The sequence below is a fragment of the Phodopus roborovskii genome, unplaced genomic scaffold (genome assembly GCF_943737965.1).
Source record: "Phodopus roborovskii unplaced genomic scaffold, PHOROB, whole genome shotgun sequence".
In the NCBI taxonomy this organism is placed as follows: domain Eukaryota; kingdom Metazoa; phylum Chordata; class Mammalia; order Rodentia; family Cricetidae; genus Phodopus; species Phodopus roborovskii.
The window spans coordinates 37,700,041-37,716,857 of record NW_026126418.1 but is presented as its reverse complement, the minus strand read 5'-3'; the positions used below and the strand labels follow the sequence as shown (position 1 = coordinate 37,716,857).

At 34.2% G+C, this 16,817-nt stretch overlaps 1 protein-coding gene across 1 annotated transcript in view; it reads right to left on the bottom strand.

Moving 5' to 3' along the window:
• The window catches only part of Scn7a (sodium voltage-gated channel alpha subunit 7), an 83,186-nt gene that overhangs the window by 46,665 nt on the left and 19,704 nt on the right, over window positions 1-16,817 (bottom strand). The window contains exons 2-9 of the mRNA XM_051184548.1: window positions 15,371-15,617; window positions 11,274-11,392; window positions 10,783-10,872; window positions 9,151-9,279; window positions 7,873-7,964; window positions 4,432-4,638; window positions 3,070-3,139; window positions 275-416 (exon numbers count right to left, since the gene is read on the bottom strand). Coding sequence (XP_051040505.1) covers window positions 275-416; window positions 3,070-3,139; window positions 4,432-4,638; window positions 7,873-7,964; window positions 9,151-9,279; window positions 10,783-10,872; window positions 11,274-11,392; window positions 15,371-15,604 — 1,083 coding nt within the window. The 5' untranslated portion in view covers window positions 15,605-15,617. The remainder of the gene's footprint in view (window positions 1-274; window positions 417-3,069; window positions 3,140-4,431; window positions 4,639-7,872; window positions 7,965-9,150; window positions 9,280-10,782; window positions 10,873-11,273; window positions 11,393-15,370; window positions 15,618-16,817) is intronic.

Genomic DNA, 16,817 nt, shown 5'->3' with positions numbered 1-16,817 from the left:
GAGGCCAAACAAAGACAGGGCACAGGAATTGACAGAGAGTTTCTTCACACAAAACTCCCACAAAGGCTCTAACACACACACACTCTCTCTCTCTCTCTCTCTCTCTGTGTGTGTGTGTGTGTGTGTGTGTGTGTGTGTGTGTGTGTGTATGCAGTCACAATTTCTTTGTAACAACTTGACTTACAATTTGAGCTGTAATTTGTAAGGGTGAGGAAAAGACCTTTAACATTTTAGGATTATGTTGTCTGAAGATTATCTCAGATTACCTTCTTACCTGGTGATAAAGTAATTCAGGGTAATCCTGGGTCATCAATCGAAACAAAGCAAGAAATGCCCAACCAAAATTGTCAAAATTAGTGAAACCATTGTCAGGATTTGTGCCCTCTTTTACACACACATAACCTTCAGGACACTGCCTAAAGAAGACAAAAAAAGAAGACATGTTAACTATCAAGCAACTTTCAGGCAATGGACCAATCAAAAATACTATCGAGCCTCTGCCCAAGAGCATAGAGCTATCAATTTGCCAAAGGTTAACAATTTTCTTTTTACAGAATACACTAAATATGAGTTATATTTCAGGTTGTTTCACCTGAAAATTGCTCCAAGTTAGTTTTCAAAAAGCCATTCTTTAAAGATTGATTTAATTTAAAGATTAATTAATAATATAAATATATTTGTTGCATATATGATTTAAAAAATTATACATTGTTAAATGGCTAAATTAATCTAAAATATGCATGGTTTACATATTTACAATAACCATAGCAAAAATATTTACCAACTTCAAGAATATAATAATATAATATACTATTGTTATTCATCATTTTGGTGTTAAACACCAAACACTTTAAAAGTCAAACTAGAGAAGCTGAAAATGTGACTCTGTGCTAAACTGTTTAGCATTTTGAGTCCTTCAGTTCAAGCCATAACACCATAGCACGAGAGAGAGAGACAGACAGAGAGAGAGAGAGAGAGAGAGAGAGAGAGAGAGAGAGAGAGAGAGAGAAGAAAGGAGGGTGAAAGGACTGGAAAACCTGTGAACATTATAGTGAAAGTATAATAAATGTTAGGAAAAAGCACTGATAAAAATAAACTACAATATTTGAGGGCCTAATTTTCAAGTGATCTCACCACAGACCCTCACTTCCCATTATTTAAGAGTGAGAAAACATTTGTCACATTAATAATTAAAAAGCAGAGCTAGAACTTGTGGAAAAAGCACATTAAATATTTATTTCCTTCCCTTTTAGGGAGTTCTCAAAGTTTTATCTATGTAAGGATGGAGTAATGTGGTTCCTTATGGTATTGGGTCAATAAATGCAATTTTCTTCTACATAAGCTTTTACATAGTTTCTCCCTGACATTATTTGAGGGTTGGCCAAATTGTGTGCCTTTGACATATAATGGAAGAAGCAGTGGTTTAAAACACTTGTGCACCAAGGCTTTCTTAACTGCAGTCCTAGGGTCAGAGCAAAGGTATGCTTGTTATCATCATCTATTAAATTTGGGTACCTTACCATGCTTGAAACTATGGTGTTACAGGTGAAACACCATATGGCTTTTGTTCATTGTCTTGAAATATAACATTGTATTCTTAACGTTCATAACCAGAGGCCATCATAAGGAATATGGATGATATTTGAAGTGGAGGGTTACTGAATGTTATGTTATAAAGAGAAGGGCCCAAGAAGCTGAATTTGAGGATAGAATGAAAGCTAAGTGATAAAGCTTCTGCATCACCCAAAGTTATATGGACTACACAAGTGTGCTTTCTCCTCCTTTAGTGCTTTAGTCAATTCCCAGAAGGTAGGGCGTAAAACAATATAAGAAATGAGTCTGTGGAGAGATGGCAGATCTCAACTACATCAAAGCACATCTAAGTCCATATGGGCAACAGTGGCTTGTTGTTATTTTCTTATTTGTTCCCTTATACTCTACAGGATGCAGCCAGCAAGCTGGCTAAGTGTGTTAATTCACTTGTCATCTGGTCTGATCATCTAAGTTCAATTTTCTGACATCACACGGTGGAAGAGAGAATCAACTCTTGTAAAGTGTCCTCTGATCTCCATGTGTGCCATGGCACGCTCCCACCCCATATATATGAAATAATTAAGAGTTCATATTAGCAACACATGAGAATTATGGTGCCTTATTGAATAATTATTTACTAATATTTTAAGTAATTCGATTAATGTAAAAACACATAAAATACATAAAGACTTAGTTAAGTAAAGTAACAGTACACCTTTAATATTTCTCTTCTTTAAAAGCTCACACACACATATATTCAGAGGGCCTAAGTCAGTCCTATGCAGGCTCCCTTGTTGTAGGTTCAGTCTCTGTGAGCTCCTATGAGCAATGGTTAGTTGATTCTGTGAGTTTTCTTGTGGTGTCCTCTTCTGTAGGATTCCCTGAACTCTGTCTAATGTTTGGCTGTGAGTCTGCAACTGTTTCCATCAGTTTCTGGATGAAGCCACTTTGATGGCAATATGCTACAGTTGTGTAGCTTGGTCCTCTTGTAGGACTCCTAACAGTGGGAACAGAGACTGTCTCCAAATCTTTCACTGGCTTTTATGACCCTACTCCTCATACTGGGTCACCTTGCCCAACCTCAATACCTAGAGATGTGCTTAGTCTTACTGCAACTTGATATGCCGTGTTTTGTTGATACTCATGGTAGACCTGCCCTTCCCTACAAAATAAAGAAGAAGTGGATTGGGAGCTGGGAACAGAGCAGGAGGTAGGTGGTGGGACTGAGAGAAGAGGAGGGAAGGGAAACTGCAGCAAGGATGTACAATAAATAGAGCAAGCATCATAGCAAATTTTCGGGCACTTGAACATAAAGATTTAAGTCTGCCTGACTAAAGAATGCATTTATGTTATTTCTAAGACTTGTGATCTCTGGCATTTTGTTATAAACTTATCTAACAGAATAAGACAACTCTTCAGCATAGCTTTGTTAATAAAGTAAGAAAATATAGTCAGCTAAGAATAGTTGTAAATCAAACATTCATTCCACGAGTAAATGTTAATGACTTTTTAGAAGAAAGCCTTACCCCTACCTACCCAGCATCTGTCCTGTTGCTGCAAAGGAGAGCATATCTCTCTCCTTCCAAATAGTAGAAGTTTGCTCTTTCTGAAAAAAATAAGAAAGACATGAGGTTCTATGTTTAAACTTGTGTCAGCCACACAAAGTCCATCTTGACTTCCATAGGAATCGCACATCTGCCTTTGTCCTAATATTTCATAAGTACAATATTTCCTATAATTCTTAATATGCCATTGACAAAATGGAGGAGATTAGCAGAGTTTACAGCAGAATGCTTTGAAAAATTACAATACTATGTTTCAGCAAAGATGCAAAGAGTCGGAGTTCTGTTTTGTTTCATTGATTGTTTATTTTTAAATAACTAGTAAAGAAGCGATAATTGCTTATTTTAAATAATTAGCATATTTGGAAAAACCAGTGGGTACTTCAGTTAGAATCAGGATTTAATGTGCACCTCCCTTGAAGTCAGCACTAGATTTAGTACTGGAATGTACATGGATAAGAAATGAAACATTAGGCATGTTCATGTGCTTACATTTCCCTGTTGCAGCACTATCATACTTACTATACAGTTGGCCAATGAGCTCAACTGTAATGATTTCTTCTAGTGTTTATGAAGCACAATATAAATGGGGGGGGGGCTACATAAGATTATACTTTTAATAGAAGAACACAGAAACTTTCCCTAAATATTGCCAATGGAGGCCTAATCTGAGATGAGAGATCAATGTAAGTTTATTGCCTGGTGAAAAGGCATATGTTTTCAAGACAGTCTTTGAATAGAATCCCAGTTTCCCATTCTAGGAGTTATAAAACCCTGGAACATAATTTAATTCATTTTTTCCCTATTCTGTTGATAATGACAGCATGGCTATTATTATATCTCTTCTGAAAATATCATGATGAACATACATGTATTTACTGATGTCCAAGAGCTAAGAAATTATATTTTACTAAAAAAAATTTCTTCCTCTAAAAAACAGAACTAAAATATGTTAAAGCTATAGCAGTAACTGAAATTTAACCATTGTAAAAATTTACATATTAAATGATATTCTGACTTTTAGAACAATCACGAACATTGTAAGAGATAAACTAAAAATTTATGCTTCAATAAACAATTCTTTAAATAATGGAAAAAACAAAACTTTAAGCTCTCTGGAATGAATTTAAACATAGAATTTTCATGACTTTATGAAATTTAGACTTTACAAAATTTAGGTTCTCCTGATTAACTGTCTGAAAATTGGGAAATTTATTATTGTGAAAGACAGATTCAAATTAGTTCTTGAGTATAATTATAACATTTATAACTTGCCCAGAATTGGAGTCTTCATTTCTCAAATGATGTCTCCATCATTAGATGGAGTCATTCTTACCTGGAGTATAATATTGGCTTCCGGTTCTGTTGTGCAGGGTTTCATTTTCGTTTTCTTGGGGCCAACGCAGACATTTGTGCTTGAGATTGCCCATGAAGAGGCCCATTCCAAAAAGTGAAAATATAGTCAGAAAAAACAGGGTTAGGACAATGGCACCAAACAGTTTCTTCAAACACTGGGTAAGTGTTGCCACGATTGACAGCAGGCCTGGGGGAATAGGCAAGCATTTTTAACCAAAGAAAGAGAAACATATTTCTATCAAAGCAGTTATAGCAAAAAAAACCTTTCCTGTAGCAAATATCTGTCCCTTTGAAATCAATTAGTTTGTCCTTCATTCTAATTCCTATTGCCTGGGTCTAAAATATATTGGGAGACAAAGTCATAGCTAGAGGATTCTATGTCATTCCTGGTTGTGATACTTGAGGAGATAGTTTGAATACACTCTTTTAAGTGGGTGCTTGTTTGAACAGCTGACTTGTCATGCCAATACCCAGGCTGTTCATGCAGTAAAGAAAGACAAATAGGCTTTGGTTTAAAATATTGTGTCTGAATTATCTAGTAAAACTATTTTTCTATTTTTCAAGGTTTCCTTTCATTAACAACCCAAAGAAACAAGTTTGAATGCGTTTTGGGAAAGCTTATATTTTATATTTACTCAGATGTCATTTCAGGATCACCAATCGTGCAGAATACAGAATGTGGTTTTCTCTGCTTTGTTAAACCACCTCACTATCTGCCAAAAGAGAACCTCTTTAGACGTCCTTCATACTATGCCTTTGTTTGGTGCATTGATAATAGCACATTTTACTTATATAACTGCTTCATATTTCTCAAGCATCTTATAATTGATATCAGTATTCATCTTAAAATGTAAGGATATGTCTGTTTTATCTAATTTTCATCTTCTGCTTGACAGATGTAGGTTTTCTTTTGTTGAAACCCTTAAAATCAGATGACTGAGTCTGTGGGGTGTATGTCTTGTGCTCATAAGCACAACTTCTGGGAACTGATGTATAATAGCCAGGTCCCACCCCAGTGAACAGCCACACACACATGCACTTATTTGCAGCACTAATTAGATTCACGTGTGAATTATAACTCAAAAAATGTTGACCTTTGGGGTGGAGATGGAGTGGTGTTCTAGAGAGAGCTGGAGGAACGTTTCAGTGGATGAGTATGATCAATAAACAATTTTGAAGACTAAAATAATTTTAAAATTGAATAAAATACCACATGATTTTTTCCTTGTTTCTATTTAATGTAGAGCTGAATTTACTGTCTTCTGAATGATGCACTTCTATTTCTGTCTTGTACTATCTCTTGGCAGGTGCTCTACTCTGATTTTGCTAGACAAGGAAGAGCCACCTACGGCATATCCACTTTTAACTCTAGTAGCTTATTTTTCTTGAATTGCCTAAAATTTGCTCATCTTTCTTAAACTTCCCTCTGGTGAAGATGAAAATGTTGCCATTTTATGTTTTTATTATTCTCAATGTATAAAGAAAGTTAAAGGTGTTATGTTCCCACCAGAGCAGAACTCTTTGATTTCCTTCCTGGCTTTGGTTGGATTGCCATGCCAAGTTGTACCTTTGTCAAACACTTTTGTCAAATTGGAATGTAATTTAGAGATCCTAAAATACCCTTGCTTAATGTATGCAAGTTGATGGCTTAAAATATGTATAGCTTGGTTTTTCTTCATGTCACTCTCCATTCTACTTGTCTTTTTTGCTCAGTTTCACTATTGATACACTTTATCCACCTTGGGTGCCTTTACTTACTGATTTCATCATAATATATGATTTGCTACAGTGATATATGATTTGCTACAGTAATATATGATTTGCTCTCTGATTGCATGTGTGTGTGTGTTTGTGTGTGTCCACTTGCACACACACACACACACACACACACACACACACACACACACACCTTCTAGGTGAACATTTGCCTGCACATTCAGAAGTGGAGGCTGTAATTAGTCCTCACTGTCTTCCATTGTCAGGATATTAGCTCTCTGCTTTATCTGTCTGTGAGAACAGCCCTGAACATGACAGTACCATATTTAAGTACTGAGACAAAAGGAGGATTTTATTAGTTAAGATTAGGCCATGCCATACTATAAATTATTCCAATTTATGGAAGATAGTTGTTTCCAAAGATGAGCCTTGGCTCCGAGAGACTCCATTTTATATACAGCTTTTTAACTACATTTTGAGGGTGGAGATGTTTGTGGTCATTGTAGGACCTGCAAACAGTCTGTCTGCCTTGCACTCACAGAGTGAAAGGTGGCATTCCAGAAAGCATGAAGTGAGTTTCCCTTTAAATTTACCTGGGTAAACTGAGACTGTAGGGGTGCATGAGCAAATTAAACTCATTTCAGGCAATCCAGCCCCATGACATTTTGGACAGGCTGGACAGAGGAAAGGGTGTGACTTTTAAAATGAACCCACCAAAATGATAGTTAGTAAGGCAGAGTAAAATCACGAACACCTGGTGTTTGGTAAGGACCAATTCTCAGAGCACTCCTGCTGATCTCTCAATCCCTCATGCTTCAGCTGGGCTCCATTCTTCTATCACTGAGGCAGCACACACCACTGGCATCTGCCTGTCTCCAGGCTCACCCGCTGACCCTGAATCTGCAGTTTCTAATCTGACCTGATTTCTGTCCTTTTACAGCACAGCAGCACTTAATTATGCATTCTCACTCTCAGTCTTGACCTTTCTTGTGGCTTCAAAAGACCCTTGTTCCTTAAATGTGCTTTACATTCACTGTTATTAATACACACTCTATATACATTTTTCTCAGCCTGTTCCAAAACAAGTCCTCTCTAACTTGTATTTATTCTGTAAATTCTATTGATAGATTATATAGGTGTATTTCTTTGTGCTTTATGTTGTTTGATATGAGCATTAATGTGAGCAACTAAGATTGGAATTAAAAAGTCTACATTCATTTTGGCCAGACTACGAAGGTGGATAACATTTTCTGGCAAACTGAAACACATTCATCTATGTTTTTTACATAGCATGGTGATAACAGTATTAATCTATGTTCACTCATTTCAATTGGCTTCTCAATAAAATGAAAAGAAGGAGTCACAAGTAGCATTTTAGAATCTCTGCTTTTTTTGGAATTTAAGGAGTTTGTATAACTTCTTTTATAATATGTAAAGATAACTGAAATTGAAATCATTTTTTATTTGTAATCTATATTTTTGCATCACAATTATTAAAACCCCTCCACATAAGAGATAAATGTATTGTTTTCTTGCCTTTCCTGATTCACTAGCAGATTTAAGGTTTAGGTGACTTAAGATGGTTTTCAAAGTAGAAATATTGTTCAATTTCACATATTTTCTGAATAATGACAAGACAGTTCAAACATATCCACAGATGTACAAAAAACACAGTGAAGACAATGAATCCAGTATCAATTCTTACCTTGGTTCAGAGGAATAATCTTCAAAATCCTCAAGGTTCTTATAGTTTTAAGTATTAAAATGAAGTTTAACGGTGAAAACCTTGTGATAAGCCTGTGGGAATAATTGGAGTCATTTAGTAGCCATTGAATCTATCTTTGAAAGGTCCTATAACAATTATATTTCCAAGAATTTCCCCTGCTCCCATTATTCTATTCTAGAAATAGTTTTATTGTTGATTGGAAGCCAAATTTGCTGTGAACAAGGTAGCTACTATGTAGTAGATGTTCACAAATTCAAACTTTGAGATCATAACTCTTACTCTATGCTAGAATCCATGTGGAAAAAGTCTATAATACATTTATAAAATATCGTTACCTTCTTACAAAAAAAATGACAATGAAAATAAAATCTATGAACTGGTGTTAAAAACAGGAATATGATTCATCTTAAATGCTTAAAACCCTGCTGATAGGGAGTAGTGATAAGAGCAAAAGGCAGGATAGCTACTGTGTAAGAGACTCTACACTGCAGCCAGAATGCCTGGGTAGAAATGACACTACTGTTTACTAGCTGTGAGAAAGGAAATATGATTAAAATTTTGTGCCACAATTATCTTGGTTTTAAAGTGGGTATTCAGAGGACTTTTATGGGGATTTAAAGGAATGATGTATTCAAATTTCATAGATGTGTATATACAAATAATACAGACTGTTGCCAAGGTTAGATAAGGGCTAGATGGCAACAAAATGAACAGAAATGATAATGGAAATAGAAATGACAATAATTATAATTATAATAGTGGTTATATTTTATATTATCATATGGTAGATATTGCTTTTACTGTTTATAAAAATTATTTTTAAGAATAAAGTAAAATCTGTTTTAAATTATTTTCAGCAGAAATTTAACTCTTCTAATCATTTCATATCCACAAAAGAGAATACAATCAATACAAGCATTGAAAAGTTAGAAAAGAACTAGCATTATACACAATACTCAAGAACTGTGAGTATTTAAACACTTTATTCAGACATTTAGCATACTTACTTGTCACAGATCATAGGCTAAATGAAATGTTCAGTACTGAGCCTCAAGTAAGCTAGAGACCTCCCATAAGTCCTTAACTCAACAACAAAAATAAAAACCACTTACAGTGTGTTGTTAAGACATTTCACTTTTCAACAAGACAGCACCCTACCCATTCCTTTCAGTTGTAATGGCCAACCATAAATAGTTGTCTGAGGGACTCATGAGAACTGAAACCCTTAAGATGTTTGCAATGTGAAAAAGTACTCACTCAAACAAAGTTACACTGAAATCAAGCCAGTTCCATAGATCCCCAAGGAAGGAAAATGATCCTGCCCAAATACCTCTTGCAATGACTTTTACAAGTATTTCAAATGTGTAAATCCCAAGTAAAGTATTCCTGCAGAGAAAAAAAATCACACAAATGTTAATTACTGAGAATAGTACATTGTCAACTCTGAAACTTTATATCTGTGACAGTCATCCACTATGAAAAGCAAATTATCTGGAAAGTAAAAACAGTCAATCACACAAGGATCAAAGATTCTGTTCCCCTTGAACTTTAACTGTAGAGAGGCCTTCAGTGATGCCCTGTAGTGGCCTTGGTTAGCAAATTTGATGACATCTTCCTACTGATACTTCTTCCCAATAGTTCTAACTCAGATGTTTTATACAATGTTTATAGTATATACGTAAATTATGAAATTATCAAATATATGCAAAATAGAAAAGTTAACATAATTATGGCAGTATTTAAATCCAAATTTAATACAAATGTATTCAAGAATACACATACACACAGAAACACACACACACACGGAGTTGTTTTGAATAGAGTTAAAGCTTGAAGTTATTGTCCCGAGTTTTATATTCTTAAAAAAATTAATGTGCTTCCCCATTAGTCTATTGAAAACCAGACTCTTTAGATTTCCAAGAACAGTGAATAGTATAAAATTGACAAGTTATTAATGAGTGGAAATAAATAAAACTTTGAATAAGAAATAAATCAAGCTTGATGTGAAACCACATGCATTTGATACTATGGTATGTCTAGACAGCAAAAGACTTAAACATCCCAATTACTACAATTAAACCCTCAGTCAATTGTGAGCTATAGATACTTAAATTAATAATCTGCACTTATAATGTCTGGACCCAATATTCAGAATAGGAGCTATGTGTATAGAGGCAAGTAAGAGCTCCACAGCAAGCATGGATCAAAACAACACTAACAAAAACGAAGTAAGAATAATGAAAGGGCAAAAATCCTCAAATGGATGAATTGATTCATGCTTATGTTTGTTTCTATTTAGAAAATTCAATCTCAGTGCTCATATCAGTATGCCCCACAAACATACCAGTATCTAAAAATAGAAATATTAAACTGCAGATTATCATTCAAGGGTTTACATATTGGGAACTTGATCCCATTGTGGTGATGTATGAGTAAATTGATTTTTTTTAAAACATGGGGCCTATTTGGAGTTCCTGGTGTTACAGAGATACCTGCTAATTTGTTTCTATAAGACTCGGGAGAGGAGTAGTAGAAAAGCTGAGGCTGTCTTCATGCAAGTCATTGGCTTAAGGTATCAAGGTATGAATGACTGCTTCTGACAGAACTCCTGCTCTTTTCAGGGGACACAGTTTAATGTAGCAGAGATGACCTAACTGAAACTGAAACCTAACAGCAGAGATCCTGTGTCCTTGAACCTTCAAAGCTGTGAGAGAAATAAACTTCATTTCTTCATAACTGTTTTTTAAGAAATTAAAAATTTTAAAAAGCTAAATTGTATTATGCTTCAATGCAGAGTATTTTATGATTAATATAATACAATACGATTAAAATGCTAAAAACTAATATAACTTCAGACTATTTTACATATATTAAAACTAAGTAACTTACTGTACTACCAGTATCCATTCTGGTGGATTATTCATGGACATAATTAAGCTGTCAATGATGACACTTACTAAAATCAACAGGCGAAAAAGGGTAAACCATGGTCAAGGAATAATGGATAATCAATTGCATTAGAAAGGACCTATTTATTTAAATTGTATTTCTAAATACAAGGACAAGGGATAAGATCCTTTTGTAAATATTGAAAATACATGTTATTTGTATTAAAAATAAGGATTAACTTTTGCTATTATTACTATTTTATTAAGCTCCACTTTTCATGTGTTTTCAAACACTGAAAATTTAAACAAAAATATCCAGTGTTTAATATGACATAATATCAATGAGAAAGAAGAATTCTGCAGCAGGGGTTGAATAACAGAACATCTGACCCGTTATTAGTACACCGAAGGCAAAGCCTTGTCAAGTAACAGAGCCTCTGGACTTAGTATTAGTGCATTTAAGACACAGCCAGCCACTCTCAGAAAGGATATGGATTCACCAAAACTTTAATAGCTACTCTTCTGAGAGAGCTGAAAGGAGACAATGTGCAGAAGATGGAGACGGCATTGAACCTGAAGATAACTCTGCTTCTGTTTAAAACCATGAAAGTCTGTAAGAAAGGACAGAAAATACAGTTAACTAAGAAGGCACATCTTAAGCAACACACTGCTAATGCTCAGGAGCCTGAAATTTGATCACATTTTCCTGGACTTTAACTTCTAATTAAAGTCAAAGTAAAAGGAAGTGGTTTTCACTTATGTTTAGACTTACCTGGTAGCTCACTGCTTTGTTTTGTTTTGCTAGTTATATACTTAGGAAAGTCATTTACTATGCTATCACAGTCCTGTCTTCCATTTGAACTAATGTAACAGAAAACATTCCAGGCAGTGCATGGATTTGCACTTAAACATATCAGCAAGGCTATATCTCAACCACATGAATGGGAAATTTTTAATTTTATACCAGAGAAAATCAGTGCACATTATTATAAAGGCAAAGAAGAGCCACGTTTTCAAATATCACAATTAATCATTTAAATTATTTATGAGGGAGGGAATAAAGGAAGAACAAATAGAGGAAAAGTGATGCAATTCTATTTTAATTAAAATGTATTAAAAATAAATCAAGTAAAAATTAAATCCTAAAAATTAATGCTTGAAAAATCTGATTTATTTGGTATGATTGACAAGAACCTATATAAAAATAGTAATTTATATAGCATAAAACAAGGACTTTAAATATTAAAGCATTAAATTAAAAAATGTATTAAAAGAACAGAAATGTACTAATTTGAAAATGATCCATATATGCATGTGGGGTTGTGTATTTTGTATATTTTTGAATTTATATAACATTAAATATATATGGTAATTGAAAGTAAAAGTGCATGTATATTCACTATATGTGTCTTTTCAGTGAAATTATTAATTGTGTGATGTGCATAAACACCTTCTTTCTGGTGATATAACTTGGTAACAGAGTGTTTGCTTAGCCTTCAGCAAGCTCTGTTTGAGCTCCTAAACCCTGAAAAATTGTTATAAGTAGTAAATACTATGAAATCTATAAGATGACATATTTTATAATATGACATATAGTGTATAATATAATAAAATTTATTATTATAATCAAATTTGAGTATTAATTCTTTTTCTTCCTAGGGCCTCACATACTCTATGGAAAGCCTTTTCCACTGTTTATCCTGAGGCTCTTTATATTCTTTTTTCTTTTTATACATGGTCTCATTAAATTGTGTAGGCTGGCCTTGAACTCACACTTTAGATCACACAGGATCTGAATGTGAAATATTTTTGTCTAGCAAAAATTACAGACCTGGCCACTAGGCCTGGGTTAAAAATAATTTCACATACTAAAGTAGTCTACTATATAGTCAATAATAATAATACAGGAGATATGACTTATTGCTCTCTATTTTGACAGATGCATATAAAAAAAGAAATAATAGAATGTACAACTGCTGACCCTTCGGCATGCATGACAGCTTTAACTGGAAACCATCCTGTGACTCATTTCTTAGGAGAGAGCAGTTCAACATGTAGCTATGGGGGCTTTGTTCTTCCATTGAAAGAATTCTCCCATCTCCACTTAAATAAACTAAATGGTGACAAAAAAATACTATTGTTTAAACTGTACTTTTCATGGTACTTTGCAGAACAATTGCAAATTTCATGGGACATTTTTGGATTGTGTTGCAATTGTTTTCTTAAATTTGTGGTTATTTCTATGCTCGCTTGAGCATAAACCAAATATAGCCCAGATATTTAAAAAAACTATTTTACTGAAAACATGTAAGCATGAAGTCATGCTTACAGGTTTTAACCCAGGTACTTCATAACAGTTAGGACCATGAATAACTCTGAATCTTCTTTTATTTTTATTTATTTTCTTACCATATTCTTTCCACTTGCTCAACTCCTCCCACATCATCCCTACCTCTGTAACTATGCAACTTCATGCTCTTTCTTTCTTAAAAGAGAAAAGAAAATGCAACAGTACATACAAATTATAGGAGAAAAAAGACAAAAAAAAAAAAAAAAAAAAAACAGGACAATACACACACATATAAAATTAAAAACATATGGAGTCTATTTTGTGTTGGCCAACTACTCCTTGTAATATTATAATATGATCTGTCATGAAGCATTAGTTTTATTTTTTTTTAAGTTCTTGGTTTTGTCTTCAACAAGGAAGCCTCTGCACCCAGAATACATTACACAGTTCTCAGACTTCAGCCTCAGGAATAGTCATTGCTAAGGTTACTGCACATTATGACCTAAACACACCAAAGATTAAGTGCCGAAATAATTCATATTAGAACTCAATGTACATTTTAACTAAAATGCCCTCAAAATACCTCAAATGACAATTTTACCATGACAGTATTACAGAGGTGTAGTTGTGCAATATGTGTTTTGTGTGTTCACAGATTTTCATTCAACTTGACTTCCCTCATTAGATAACATCAGTGAATTTTATACATGTCTATCAAAATACTAGTAGAAAATCCTCATATTCCCCCAATTTAATACATGAATTTTGTCAGTGTCATCTTCACTCTTCTAAGCTGTTAACATGGTCAGTATCCATCAGCCATATCCTGTTGCTTCTTTTCCTGATATTACATAGGACATTGGGTTCTCCCCTTCTTCTCTCTTTTCCTCTTCTTCTGTCTTTCCCCACCTATTTTCTCCTCCCATAATCAAAACATTTTATGATTGTTTAAAAATTGATGATTAGAAGGCAGTCGTCATCATTCTTACACATGTCATTTATATTGATGAATATCAGTGCTTATACCAGGTTAACCAAAATTAACATACTTATCCCTCTCCCCCTCTCCACTTCTCTATCTCTTCCTCTCTTTTTCCCATTTCACCCCTTCCTCTTCTCTTCCTTCTGCCTCTACCCTTTCTCCCTCTCCTTTGCTTTCTCTTCTGTTTCCTCTGTAGATCCTTTCTTTCTAACAGAATCTTGCTAGATAAGTTTTATTGAACTGCCATGTCATATGTCCTTTGATCGCTACATAAAGTCTATATCAAGCTTTCCATTATCTCATCTTTACCACCATCAAAAACATAACTGAGTTTCCAGTAAGAACATTTCTCTTTCTATGCCCCCCTCAAAGAATCATCCTTGGCTGTTGCCCATTCACTTGTCCATATAAGGCTTTGCCTTGGCTTTATTAGAATTCCAAGTATTCTGCATGATGTAACTGGACTTTTACCTTATTTCATTCTATTATTTCATGTATATAGCTGTTTTGCCTTCATGTATTCATGATCCATGTGTGTGCCTAGTGCCCAGGATGACCAAAAGGGGGCTTCAAATTCTCTGTAACTAGAGTTACAGAAAGTTGTGATGTGCTGTGCAGGGGCTGGTACTCAAAATCAAGACCTCTGAAAGAGCATGTCCTTAATTACAGAAACATTTCTCCAGCCCCTGAACTGTGCTCTTAAGATGTAAACTCTTCTAGTTCCATCAATTCACATAGATTCCTGTATTTTCTGAGAAAAACCATTCTCATACTTAGCATTTTGTTCTTGTTCTGGGAGTGTGTGTGTGTGTGTGTGTGTGTGTGTGTGTGTGTGTGTGTGTGCATGTGTGTATCTGTATGTGTACCTAATCTGTAGGTCTTTCTGCAAATGAGATAGATTTAAATTTGTAAGTATATGTATGAGTGTAAATTACATATATGTGTGTATATACATAACACACACACACACACACACATATATGATGTGCTATTATGACCAGTGAATAAATTACCAAGGTGTCTCCCAAATTCTAATTATTTTATGATAATTTAAAATTGATTATCAGAAAATGTAATTAGCATACTTCCACAAAAGCAATTTATATATAGGAACAACAGTACATATACCTTAACATGCTCAGATGTTATATGAGATTTATTAATTATCTTGAATATGTTAAAAACACATATATAATACATTATGAAAGAGCTCTTAATTATTTTTATTAAGTCTTATCTGAATTATATTTTAAGTTTTTAAGTAGCTGAAAATAAACTAATTACAATATAGTTTCAATAATAATGATAAATCCTTACATTTCTTTTAACATAGTAATATGGATCCATATCTTCCAAGGGCTCTGATACCATTCCTCGGGGAAGGGTTCCATAGGTAAATGGAAGTTGTTTTCCAGCTTCCAAATAAGGGCTTGGCTTTACATCCTCTTCTTCATGCTCTTCATTGCATTTTTTAGCAACATGATTTTCTATGAGTTCCAGTGACTCTGCTGTAAAGGGGACAAGGCCCTTTGGCTCTGGGGATGCCAACATTTTCAATTTGTACCTGTAAAAAAGTAAGTACATGAAATTTGGTTAATGTGTGAGGTCATTATATCAGTAAATTGTCACCTGCTCCTTGAACTCAGTGAGAAGTGGGGCTGTCTGCTCCCACTTCAGACCCAAGCATGGCTGCTTAACTTATACCCCATGGTCCCAACTATCTGTCTCAATTACCACAGCTGGTTTCTGATGGATGTTGTAAGCCCTTTCTGTGATGTGATTTCTCTTTATTCCTATTTTTTATTTTACTCGACTGTTTTACTTGAGACACTGCTCCACTCAGAACTATCAATCTGTTACACCAGCTGACAACCTCAGTGGGGCTCCTCCAGGTGACTCCTGCTTCCTCTTTTAAGCATTTGATTTAGTGGTCCATCTCTCTCCAACAATCTAATTATTCATATAGATTTATCCCTTGCTCATATTTATTCTTTTATCTTGCCTTCTTATATACCTACTAGGCTTAAATCAAAACCAAAAGTAAGATTATTATGGGCCATTCTCTGGACTACACAGAATTTTATGGTCTCAAAATTTAAACTTATAAAGAGATTCCTCCAAACTGAGTAGGTACATTTAAAGAGATCATACCTCAGTTTCAAAGAGCTATAAGCTGTTGTCAATTTTATTATACTTAATATTAGTCTCATTTGTAATTTAATTTAGTCTTTCCCAGAATTTATCTAACACTTTTGGTTTATTTCTACTTCTCCACTATAAATAGAAAACATTTAAAGTGTAAAAGATCTTTTTAGAAGTCAAACCTAATTATTGCCTATGTACTATATATAACTATGGACTATTTTTATGGTCTCCAATGATATTGGGCCCTAATGATCTTCTGTTTAGATTTGGATTACTTTCTCTTAACCCTTGAACATGAGTTATTATCATCATGGTTGCATTTTAGTGGTTTGCTAGTACTTGGAAGGTGCTCTTCTATTAAGATAGGTCTATAGGAACATGGATCAAATTTTGACCTATTTTAACTCTGATAGCCTTAAATTCTTCCTTATAGAAATACTTCTAATGATTGCAAAGGAGTTGCATCATTCCTTATATATGCATATCTACCAACTACAGTCCTTAAATACTTTCTTCTCTTGCATGATTTTGTGGTAATTTCACCAGTAAAGCAACATAGAAAAGTTGTTTTATTTTTTAATTTTTCTTCAACAATTATGACAAATAGTCTTTATACCTG